Source organism: Danio rerio, chromosome 15 (genome assembly GCF_052040795.2).
Source record: "Danio rerio strain M-AB ecotype USA chromosome 15, GRCz13ab, whole genome shotgun sequence".
Lineage (NCBI taxonomy): Eukaryota > Metazoa > Chordata > Actinopteri > Cypriniformes > Danionidae > Danio > Danio rerio.
Window position 1 is genome coordinate 46,897,501 of NC_141035.1, and position 12,895 is coordinate 46,910,395.

At 37.8% G+C, this 12,895-nt stretch overlaps 2 protein-coding genes across 4 annotated transcripts in view; one reads left to right on the forward strand and one right to left on the reverse strand.

Annotated features, from left to right (window-relative positions):
- Positions 1-7,612, forward strand: part of LOC101883087 (uncharacterized) — an 8,760-nt gene extending 1,148 nt beyond the window's left edge. The window contains exons 2-4 of one of the 3 annotated variants that reach the window (XR_015508230.1): positions 415-681; positions 2,712-4,335; positions 6,711-7,612. Coding sequence is in view for 1 of the 3 variants with exons in the window: in NM_001446823.1 (NP_001433752.1) it covers positions 588-681; positions 2,712-3,574 (957 nt within the window). In the remaining 2 variants the exon portion in view is untranslated. Of the gene's footprint in view, positions 1-414; positions 682-2,711 lie in introns of all 3 variants that reach the window. The other 2 variants (XR_015508231.1, NM_001446823.1) reach the window with 2 other exon arrangements.
- The window catches only part of gria4a (glutamate receptor, ionotropic, AMPA 4a), an 877,747-nt gene that overhangs the window by 260,872 nt on the left and 603,980 nt on the right, over positions 1-12,895 (reverse strand). The window lies entirely within an intron of this gene.

Sequence of the window (12,895 nt, forward strand, 5' to 3'; positions counted from 1 at the left end):
AAAGCAGTTTTAAAAATTTTAAACAAATTTAGGGATAAAATTATTAGCCCTTTTAAGCTATACATTTTTTAATAGTCTACAGAAAAAAACACTGTTATACAATAACTTGCCTAATTACCCTAACCTGCTTAGTTTACCCAATTAACCTAGTTAAGCCTTTAAATGTCACTTTACACTGTAGAGAAGTGTCTTGAAAAATATCTAGTCAAATATTATTTACTGTCATCATGGCAAAGATAAAATAAATCAGTTATTAGAGATGAGTTATTCAAACTATTATGTTTAGAAATGTGTTGAAAAAAATCTGCTCTCTGTTAACAGAAATTGGGGAAAAATTAAACAGGGGGCAAATAATTCAGGAGGGCTAATAATTCTGACGTCAACTGTACATTAACATATTTTATTGTTTTACAGATCATGTGATTCTCACACAAATCTGGAAATACATAATGGTTCATATAGAAGATCCATACCTGATGCTTAGCAGAAAGCCTCTTCCCACTACCACAACAAGCCCCACCCCCTGACATGAGCCACGCCTACATTGATGAGAATCTCCGAGATTAGCATCAGAAATCTGACAAACTATGATGAATATGGCGTTTATTAAACAGGAGATTGATGACCTGAGTGATCCAGAACCATCCAGAATGAATCATGAAGATGCTGAGAAGCAAACAGGTTGGAGTTTAAATGTTGATACCTAATTATTAGCTGTAAAGTAACACGATAGGATCATAGAATGTCATTTCAGCACAACTCAACAGGTTTTTGTCAGTCAGACAGTTTTAAAAGCATCTTTCCTCAAGTGCAGGCTGCAATTCAACATTTAAATCAACAAAACTAATGTACATAGTTTACAATGCACCTAACCGGCGAGTGCAAACTTTAAACAACAATGTAAGCGTAATCCTGCTGGTCCTGCGCAACTCAACCCGCTCCAAGCTGGTATCGAACCAGTGACCCTCCGTATGGAAGTCGAATGCTCTACCAAGCAGACTATAGACCAGGGGTTCTCAACTAGTATGGCCATGGGACCCACATTTTTACATGGTCATCAAGCTGCGACCCAAATTTTTAGGAACTATAATACAATTTTAGGAATTATACTTAATTTGTGTTTATTTGTTAACATAAACAAGTAGTGACAGATACATCATAATAAATTCACCAAGACTTTCAAATAAACACTATTTTATTCCTGTCATTTAACAAAATGGATCAAATTATAGAAATATTACAAAGTAAAAACGACAAATACTGTTAATAATAAACTGTTCATACATATTCAGGGTCGTACTTGCGCTTTGACATATTTGTTGCAAAAATGAAATGAAATTTCACATGTCAAACGGTAGGGTTGTCGCGCACACATTTCAAAATAAAAGTCCAGCATAAGCAAATTAAGTAAAAAATTTTACTTTTGTTTTTTTTTTTTGATCGCACCCTTTCGAAAGGGTCCCAAACTGCAGAAAGAGTCCCAAAAGGTGGAGCTACATGCGCAGCTGAACGCTATTGGTTTACAAAGATACGTCATTCGTAGACTCAACAAGCCACAATGTAAACAAAGGACCCGCCATGTTTGAAATACACAGCGAGAGATAACAGCGGAATTATAAATACATATGCTGCCATGCAAACAAACCCTGTCGTCGTCAGGATAAACAGCCACAAAGCCATGGAGAAGAGCAGATTCACCCTGTGCCGCGTAGTTTTTAACAAGCCAGTCTGAAGCCCGAGTGGTTTCGCTGTCTTTCTTGCGCTCGCCGCGCGTCTCTATCTGAAATAACAAACTTCTTGATCTGATGATAATAACATGCACTTGATTATTGACAAGCTTTTGGAAACCCGATCCTGTGAGAAGCTGACAAACGCGAGTGACACATTCAGAAAGAAAAGGACAAACGCGAGAGTGGAGCGCAGAAAAAACGGCGAAGCCAAGGAGCACGCTATTTTTTCAGCAAACGTGAACAAACTGCCTTGTTTTAATCTTAATTATCACCTTTTGGACTAATATGAACTGGGAATGATGGAATGGCTCTCTAACAGAGTTTTCATGTGCTGCTGAAGATTACAGACACAGATGAGAGGTTTGCACTGACTGTAGGCTATACTTTCTGTTGTTTTGAACCTAATTAACGACGAAATGTCTGCTTTGAGTAGTTCTTCTGTAGTTGGTAACATATCGGAGACTGTAAGGGTCTGTATGTGTTCATATATGTTCATTTATTTATTTATTTAATATAATTACAGACGTTACAGTAGGCTATTTCACACCGTCATTGATCTGCAGTTATAAACAACTCCTGTTTATAGAAAAGTTAGTAATAAACATTTATACACAAGTATTTGTGTGTGTAAAGCGTCTGTTTTGTAAGAAGTGCTTTTCATATGATATGTGAACGACCTGTGCAGCTTTATTGTAGACATTTTCTCGAGCGAAAATGACGTCGACTGAAACTTTGTCATATACCACACCCACCAAAAGGGTACCCTTGGTAGTGGAAATGCAAGCCTGATAAAGGTGACCCGTACCGACCCGAACCGTACCGTACTGTACCAGTCAGTGGAAACGAGCCATAATTGTAGTGTTTTTGTTATTTGCATGCATCCAGTGTCTAAAAGTAACATAATTTGAATTCTCTGTATGTCTCTAATTGTAGCACAATCAACAATAAAGCTGACCTTGACTTTAAATATGTTTATATTAGACTGGATGGAAGTGATAGAGCAAAGCCACAAACTGAACCAAGCAGAAGACGCGGAAGAAGGCATCAAAGCGCACGCAACAGACGAGGAAAAGCTGCAGGTCTGCTCGCAGTGCGGAAAGAGTTTCAACCAAAGGAGCAACCTGAACATACACATGCGGATACACACCGGGGAGAAGCCGCACTCCTGCCGTCACTGCGGGAAGAGCTTCACCTTCGCATCCGGTCTGAGTTATCATCTGCTCATTCACTCCGGGGAAAAGCCGTTTCACTGCGAGCAGTGTCCCAGAAAGTTCATTTCAGCCTCGCATCTCAAAAAACACATGCTCGTCCATACTAATGAGAAGCCGTACGCATGCTCTGTGTGCGGAAAGAGTTTTTCCTGCTTGTGTTATTACAAACAGCATCAGAAAACCCATGATGAAGTGAGAGACCACGTGTGCTGTGATTGTGGGAAGAGCTTCAAAACGGCTCTCCAGCTGAAAAGGCACCAGATTGTTCACACTGGCGAAAGACCCTACAAGTGCTCGTACTGTGAGAAGAGATTCAATCAGTCTGGACACCTTAAAGTGCACGAGCGAATTCACACTGGGGAGAGGCCGTATCACTGCACTCAGTGTGGAAAGACTTTTAAATGCACCAACACGTTCAGTAATCACCTGCGGGTTCACTCTGAGGAAAGGGCGTATCAATGCGATCAGTGCGGGAAAGACTTTACCACATCGTCAAATCTGAAACAGCATCTGAAGGTTCATTTAGACGAGAAGCCGCACTTGTGCTCCGTCTGTGGGAAGGGATTTTCAAGGCTGGCCAATTGTAGAAAGCACCAGAAAATACATAATGATGTGAGAGTTCGAGTGTGTTGAGATTTTTTTAGGGCTTTAACCAGTTAAACTCAGTTAAACTTTGCCTACCCAAATTTAAAAGCTTCCCAAATCCACATGCAGAGGTGTCAATGCAAAAATTTGGTATCATTTTAAAGAAAACCCTTTGCATTTTCATAAAACACTATTGAAAGTGTTTAAAATAACTGTATATGTCCTCTGTGTGATAATAAACACCTAAAAAAGAGGCGCTTTTAGTATTTTTTTTTTTATAAACTCAAATTTGAAAGTGTATCTTTTAGGTTCTGTGTGGTCTAGGCTGCTGTAATTAATGTTGGTGGTTCCTGCACACGTCTGTAATCATAGGAAAAAAGAAAAATGTCTCCACCATAATCTATGCAAAAGTTATTGTATTCCAACTGATGAGAGGTGCTGTACAAGCCACAGGGAGCGATCCTTGTTTTCATATTTCACTATTCTTTTGTTTGATCAAACATAATTCACTGTGTTTAGAGCACGTCAGACATATAAAAGGATTACTTATGCACATCACCTCAAAAACAGAGGAGAATGGCCCTGAAGCGCACAGCATAAGGTAAGAGATGACAGCTGTCTGTGCTATCTGGGGCTGCTTATTGATCATAAATGTATTGTTATTGTTGTGAGAAATTAAAGTGTTTTTGGCTGTAAGACGTAGTTTGGACGAAGTTGTCGGCGACTCTTCGTATGGTAAAGTCACTCAATGTGAAAGCCCCTGTCGCCGATCCATCTTGCAGTGTAAACAAAGCAGCGACAAAACGCTAGCCCAGGGGCCTGTTTCAGAAAGGAGGTTAAGTGAAAACTCGGAGTATTTTAACCCTGAAATGAGAGAAACTCTGGGTTTTCGGTTTCATAATGGCAGGTTTGTTAAACTCAAGAAATCATGGTAAGTCAAGCCTGTTTCTGAAAGAAAGGTAACTTTAACTCAGAGTCAGTTACTGTGGTAACTTACTCTGTGAATCTAACCTAGTCCGGAGCAGGTTTTATTCTCTAAACTCAGAGTTTCTGTCGGTCTCCTCCCCTTTTTTAAAGATGATGCGTATTTCTCGCCTTAGCCTTACGTTTCCACACACCTATTTTAGAGCTCATTTTGGAGATGACCATAAAACGATTGATGGAAACGTCATGATTCAAATAACTTTTGAAAATATGCATAAAAACGTGCATAACTGAGTAGGTTAAACTTTTATTTGATAAGAAAAGATGCGCATAAACTACGAAGTGCACTTAACAAATTACAGTATGTACATTAAAAAAAAGTTTGTTAGAGATGATGATGAAAATGTGTGTGAATGGACAAACCAGCTGACTGAGCACACTGCAGAACATCTTAAATGTTGTTTTAGTCAATCTAAAATGCCTGAACTGTTTCAGTATTAGTGTATATTATTAATTACCTCTGAGCGTCTGGAGCGTGTCAAGATCTCCGCGTCTGGCTTCAAACGCCCCCACGTGTTCATTGTGTCTTCTGAGGCGCAAGTATTAAATAAAAAATCATTAACGCATCTTCTTCTACCACAGTAAATTCTGTTTTTACTGTTGATATTTGGCGCAAGTTAATCAGGAAGTGACGATTGTGTTCTCTTTGACTCGTTGGATAAAAACGCTGCTTTATTCGCATCTTTTAGGCGTTATTCCAGTTTTGCACAAATTTATGTAAGCCTGTATTTTGATGGAAACATAGCTATTAGCCCCTTTCACACATACAGACCTTTTCCGGAAAGGTTGTATGTGTGAACAGGTCCTTTTTGAAAATACCAGTAAATTCGTTCTGGCTATTTTCCGGAAAGAGAAGTTGTAACATTACCGGCAATTTGCCGGAATGCTGCGCTGTGTGAATGCAGACGGAAGATTCCCGTAATAAGCGCGTGCACGTCTAGAACGTGCTGACGTGAGACGTCTGCTTTAGCCAATCACAACAGTCAGACGCATTTACGTCCGCGCGGTTTGTGAGGATAAAAGCCTTTGAATATTTTTCCAGACACATTTAGCTGCTAGATGTTAGTCAGATCACGTTAATATGTTCATCCTAATGCCAACTGTGTAAATAATCATCGATGAGATGCTTATGATAAGCCGTTGTTTGTTTACCTTCAAGCTTTACGTGTGCCTGTGAAACAGCCTGTGAGCGCCTGCACACGCACATATTATGAACATCTCGACATGCGAAAGTGATCCTGCGAAAGTTGTTCACAATATTGATCATCCACAGAGTTTGTAATGTAGTCAAATGTTTACAAATACAAGCGCAGCCGTTTAAAGCTCATTTGTGGTGAATGATGTCAGAATTTACCGGTATTTTGGAATGGATGTGTGAATGCTCTTTTCCGGAAAATTTCCGTAACGTCCTCGCCTGTGTGAACAGCGCTTTTTTCAATATACCGGTAAAGTCTTTCCGGAAATTTTCCAGATATTTACCGGTATCACTGTGTGAAAGGGGCTATTGCCTACATTTTTTGTCACACACAGAACAAAGTCACGTACAAGGCTTGTCCTTTTTTCCATAAATATTTAGCTTAACCTTCGACATGTACTGTTACTAGATTAATGGGATTATTATTCTGTCTAAAAATTATTTTCAGCACTGCTTAGGTTCTTAATGTTATATCAACCTCTATCACTTGATCAATAAAAAGGCAGACACATAACAAGTGCACTGTTAAATCTATTAAAACTGATAAACGTGTATAAAAGTTTAGAAAAAAGTATAAACGTCACACATTATATTACTTATTTTATTATACTTAAATGTTGAAATAATTTAAATAAAAAAATACGCATTAACTTGAGCAGCTTTCCCAGGCTAACTGTCTCTGTTTCACTGATGGCTGCTTCTTTTTAAATATATACGCTCATATTTGCTAAAACTTTGCATGAGCAGATCAAGTTCAGCTGGGAAAAGAAATGGTGATCTCTTTTTTTAAGATGTTGCCATGGTCACTCATAATATCTGCGCTCCATTGATAATGCCTTTTTATAGTCACGGTGTGCGCGCTTAACTCTGAGTTGGTCTACTCAAAGTTGATTGACCCAACTCAGATCAGCTGTTCTGAAACCGTTAAAGTTTTTAATCTCTCGGTAAATCAACTCAGAGTTCAAGTTTAAACTCCGAGTTGTTTGAACCTCCTTACTGAAACAGGCCCCAGATTGTCATGCAGTGTGAAAACATGTGACACGACGACTTTGAAAATCATGCAGTCTGAACTCGGCATTAATGAGCTTAAAAAGATGTGCAGGTGAAAAAATATAAGTGAAGGATTCGGATTTCTGCTTTCCAATTCGTCTCATCATGGACCAACGTTTATCCTTTTCATCATCCTGTTTCTCAGTTTTTAACTGTGAATTGATTTTAATTAATAAGTGAACACATTGCTTAATATAAGAATGTTCAGTGCATTTGCCTGTCTCTAACTATTTTCAGAAGCCACCAAACTAGGTCAGAGGTCACGAAGACCTTGAGTGGAACTGAGGGCTGAGGACTGGAAGCAACTGTTTCTATTGTTATTTCTACGAGTTAATACTGTCTAAAATGTCTAAAGTGATTTTGCAATTTTTACAGTTAATTCTTTTATAGTGATTCTACTTTTTATTCAAGATAGACTTGGTGTAGTAAGGAATTATAACTGCCTGAATGTAGATTATACAGGTTTTTAACCAGTTTTGATAAAGACGGTTGAGAGTACACTCAGCCTTGAATAAGAAACAGATTATACTTTGTGTGTGTGTGTGTTCTATTTAATTGTTGATCCGTTTCACAGGTCTGGAGTCAGCTCTAATCAGTCTAGTGGATGTCTGACGTTTATGCTTAAGATAATGTTTAGAATTGTACGCACGAACCCCACGTGGAAATTTTTCTAGTCTATCTGTGTTTTAGGTTAGAACACCTCTATGTATGACGTTAATGACGTTATGTGAAAGTATAATTGTTATTGATTGGTGATTGTAAGCAGAGCGGCCTAGGAACTCATGGCGAGTGTTGAAGCTGGCTTCTGCGGATGAAACTGCAAACTATCTTCAGTAAACTTGATTTATTTATTTAAATCTCTGACTCCGGCTCTTCTTCCTCTACCAGACTGGTCATTCTTTGGGTTAAACTGTAAACTATCCCTACATATGCAATCTATTTACTGTTCAAATCAAAATCAAATCACTTTTATTGTCACATCAGCAGCAGCACGTGTGCTATGATAAGTGAAAAGCTTAGGTGCTGGCTCCAGACAGTGCAAAATACAGACAGTGCAACATTCAGACTGTGCAAATACAACAACAGTGCAAAAAACAACAGCACACTCCTCAAAAAAACAGAAAACAGGACTATGTGAAATTGACAGCGATATGTTCAATGAATAGGTGTCCACATAGGCAGTTGTAGGCAGTATTGGTTTAAGTATGGATTGGTTAAAGTGCAGTGCATGCTACATATTGATGGTGTGCAGTAAGGCGTATGGAAGTGTAAGATGGCTAAATCTCTCCAGAATATCAGACCCTGATAACTCTTATGGATTTCCATGAGGCAAGACCATAAGAATTCCCAGGTGAAAAAAAAATATAAATAAATGCAATTAAAATACACTTAAATACCCGCAAATACATTTTTAGTACATTGTTATTTTTTTGTGTTAAATAAAAGTTTGATGGTTTTACACTATAAATATACTAATTAAAAGTATGTTTATACTTCAGTAGGACTTTAGTACACTTGACAAAAGTATACCAAATACCAGTAATACTTAAATACATTTTTAGTGTACTACAATAAAGTACACTACAGAAAAAACATCCAAAACAGTTGTATTAGTGTGTTTTTCAAAAGTGTGCTTTAAATGCTTTACACATTAGTTGATTTTTAGTACACTGTTTACATACTAATCCTAAGTTTAAAATAAGTTAATATATAAAAAATCTTTTAGTAATGTATTGTAGTAGAAGTACATTTTCCCAAAAGTTAAGTACTTAAGTAACTTAAGTAACTTAACTTAAGTACTCTTAATGTGAATGCATTATCATCACTAACACTTAAATAGATTTTGAGTGTGGTCATTTTAAGTTTTTAAGTAATTTTAAGTAGAAGTACATTTTCCCAAAATGTCTTTACATTTCATATATGTGCTGTAATGTTGCATCTTATTTATATTTTTGTGTTCTCAGTTTTTGCTAAGTTTTTGTTCCCTTCCATAAGGTATTTTTGGACTTGTGGTTTATTGCACAAAAAGATTAAAGTGTTTTGATGAAGCCCAGATGCTGTTTTCTTTGTACACACGTTATTCCAGGTGAAAAAAAAAGTGCACTAAAATGCACTTTATTTAAGTATACTTAGTACATTCTTCAGTAATGTACTAAAAGTGCTCTATTTTCACACTCTAATTTTGTACTTAATGTACTAAATGATAGTATTAAGTATATGTTAAGATAAACTTAATACCATCTAAGTGTACTCAACTGTGCTATTTTGAGACACCCTGAAATTGAACTAAAATGTGCTTTTAACATACTATATCTGTATTTTTAAAAATATGTTTAGTTACAACTAGAAATACACTTGAACCCTACTTTTAAACATTTAAATATATTTATGACTAATTTAAAGTATAATAGTAATATATTAAAAGAATATACAAATTGTAAAAAAAGTGTGCTAAACACTGTATTAAAAGTGCTCTATTTTCCCTAACTAATTTTGTATTTAATGTACTTAAAATTATTATTAAGTACTTTTTAAGATAAACTTAAGTACATCTAAGTGCACTCAACTGTGCTATTATGAGACAAAATGAAGCTGATCTAAAATGTGCTTTTAAAATACTAATAAGAATGTATTTTGAAGGGATTCTGTGTGTACAAAGAAAACAGCATCTGGGCTTCATCAAAACACTTTAATCGGTCCCACTTTATATTAAGTGGCCTTAACTACTATGTACTTACATCAAAAAATAAATATAATGTACTTACTGTGTTTATAATGTATTTGAGAACACTTGTGGTGCTTTTGAGTTGGAATAGAGGTTGGGTTATGGACAGGTTTGGTGGCATGGGTAGGTTTAAGGGTGGGTTAAGGTGTAAGGGATAGTCAACAGTGTATTTACAAATGTAATTACAAAAGTTAACTACAGATGTAACTACATACATGTATTTAATCAAGCGTAAGTACACAGTAAATACATGTATTTACACAATAAGTACATTGTAACAAACTATTAATACCTATGTAAGTACATATTAGTTAAGGCCACTTAATATAAAGTGGGACCCTTTAATCTTTTTGTGCAATAATCCACAAGTCCAAAAATACCTTATGGGAGGGAACAAAAACTTAGCAAAAACTGAGAACACAAAAATATAAATAAGATAATGTACTTCTACTACAATACATTACATACATTGCTATGCAACGCTACAATGGACTTTCTGATCTGAGAAGTGATCAGAAAACCAGCTGTTCAACTGCTCTATTCAAATCATCCTGATTCAATCTTCCTGACTGTATGTCTTTGACAAGATCAGGGAAGAATGCAGGAATGCCCCTTCTCCGTTCATCCCAAGCCCCCCTTCTTGACCTTTAAGCGACTTGCTGATCGGAGCACATTTCACATAAAATTTCCAAGGTTTTAATTTGGTGCATCTTGCAGCACTATATTCATGTTTGGTATCATTTTGAATGTCTGTGATTGGTAAAATGGTCTTAATTTCACAGCAATGTTTCACTTGTATTTGTTGATTTGGTTTTTGACTTTGATTAGATCTCTGCCAGATGCTCCCCCTCCTTAGAGATGGTTAAGGGCATACTCATACTATGCTATGAATCGGGCTCTAGCACGGTTCACTTGGCCGGCCCTGGCCCGGTTGGAAGAGGTGGGCCTGAGCGCGGTTCACTTGGGCTGAAATTGCCCGAAACTGAAATCGAGACGTGACTTTTAAGGGACTGTTTCATATGGATTTATTAATCAATCTTACTGTTCAATGAATGCAAACTGACGTAGTTTATTAAAGACGCAAACCCCTCACTGCACGACAGCTGCGCACCTTCAGCAGACCTCCTCATTCCTGCAGCACGAGGGCTTTATGATTGTTTATGAGCGTCAAAAGTAGCGGATCTGTTCGGTGAAATATCTGACTGCGTGTCACCGCATCCCTAAGGACTGTTTGGCGAAATATTTGACTGCATGTCACTGCATAACAAACGACATAAACGATATAACTAGAGAAATCTCCACTGTGCTGCTGAGTGAGAGAGCGCTTCTCACTGAACAGCGCAGCAGCGATGACGTAATCGTGCCCAGGCCCGATTGTAGTGTGAGTGCGGGCTGTAGGGGGAGACGGGAGGGGGTACAAGTGTGCTTTGGCCCAGTTCGAGGCAACTGTACATAACATGAGTACGGCCTAACTCATCAAATTCACCAGGCAAGGGTCTCTGTGACGCTTGTATTGTCTTGAATTTATGGCTGTTTGTTTTGACTTGAGTATAAAAGATAAAGATGTGGTATGGGTCAGAGGGGGATCTTGTAAAAAGACACCCCATTGCAGCATCTCTGAGACTTAGGGTGCTTTCACACCTACACTTTTGTTTCGGAACGTATCTCGTTTGCCCAGCTAGCGTGGTTCGTTTGGCATATGTGAACAGGGCAATCGCCCTCTGTTTCGCGCCAAAGTAATCCCTCCGAGATGAATGAGGTGGTCTCGGCTCGATTGAAACGAACCCTGGAGTGGTTCGATTGCAGTGAGAAAGCGATTCGATCCGAGCGCGGTTATATCACAGTGTTTTATGGATATGTAATAGGCATACGGCTATATGAAGAGAGAATTATGAGTAGGGCGGGAAGTTTCGCGAGTCTCCGGATGCCCGCAAACGAGTGATGATCTCCCGGTAATCTTGCGTCTCCCTCCTGGTCCTCAAATAGGCATCGTCGCGCACCCTTCTCACCCCTCCCCACCGCATCTCTCCTCAGTCACGTCGCGCGCGCACCCTGTCAATCACCATCAAACCACCTCCTCTGCTGACAGTTTAGTGGGACGCTGCAAAATAAACCCTGACACTCTGACCAATGTGAGGAGAGTTTACTCACACGTGACTTGTTTTAGCTCTTTTGGTCCGATTAGAAACTTTGCAGTGTGAAAGCGAACCGCTCCAAGAGCAAAGAGCAACAATGTAACAATTGTAATCTCTGTTTTGGAACAACTGAATCGATTCACAGGTGTGAAAGCACCCTTAAGCTGCAATGTACTGGTCAGGTATGCATCTCTAACTGATTTGATTTATCTTTGGGTTATGGATGTTGTATTCTTACAGTCTCATCTCTGAATTGGCTTCCGGATGGATTTATTATGTAATTGGCAGAATATAATTTTACCTGACAAATAAAATGTTAAGTTTTGATTCATTCTGAATTCTACTGAAATCTTTTATATCCTGTAGATTACGTAAAGTCTTTTGCTACCTTTATGGTCTGGCATGGTTAGATTTTGATTGATAGACGCATTTGATTATACGTAGCCGTTCTGAGCCGATAACATGGAGATCTTTTAATCATCTAATCGCTGATTTTAGCTAAAGGTTCTATTCTTTTAGGGATGAGCATTTCACAACCGGTCTATTTGAATATTAGTTAACCCTGAACCCTCTGACTAAGAGTGTCGAAATACTGTCCGTGAGAAGATGCGCAAACCCGGGGCATGGAACTCTGAGCGGCATTTGGTCCCTAATGAACGTATAACTGAAGAGTAAGAAATCAAAACATAAATTAAATCATAAATGATGAATGTGATCCGTTCTTACAATTAAAAATACAGTCTAAATTTTAGGATCACTAAAAATCTAGGTTAAAAACTTACCTTTTTGATTTGGCATTTTATCAGTGAGAATTGTTTGTTTTTAGCTATAATAACTATTAGTGAGATTTGGTTGTTTTTACCTATATTAACTATTAGTGAGATTTGGTTGTTTTAGCTATAATTTTATACTTGTTCTTTGTGATTTATTGTTCAGCACATTGGTCAACCTTTGGTTGTGTTTAATAGTGCTATATAAATAAAATTGACATTGACTTAAAATTGAAGTCAGATTAAATTCGGAGCTTAAAAACGAATATAAATAAATTCTAATAAATAACAAAATTCTTTTCAGAAGCACTAGATATGGCTAACATGCATTAAACCTTCGACCATGCTGTTAGTTTCGTCATTGGGCTGATAGCTGTACTCCTACAGAAGAGTCTGTGTGAGGTGTGTTAAGTGTTTATCAGCCTGATGGTCTGAGGGAAGAAGCTTTCCTTCAGTCGGCTGGTGTGTGACCGGATGCTGCGGAAGTTGCTGGATTTTAGAAAGCTTATG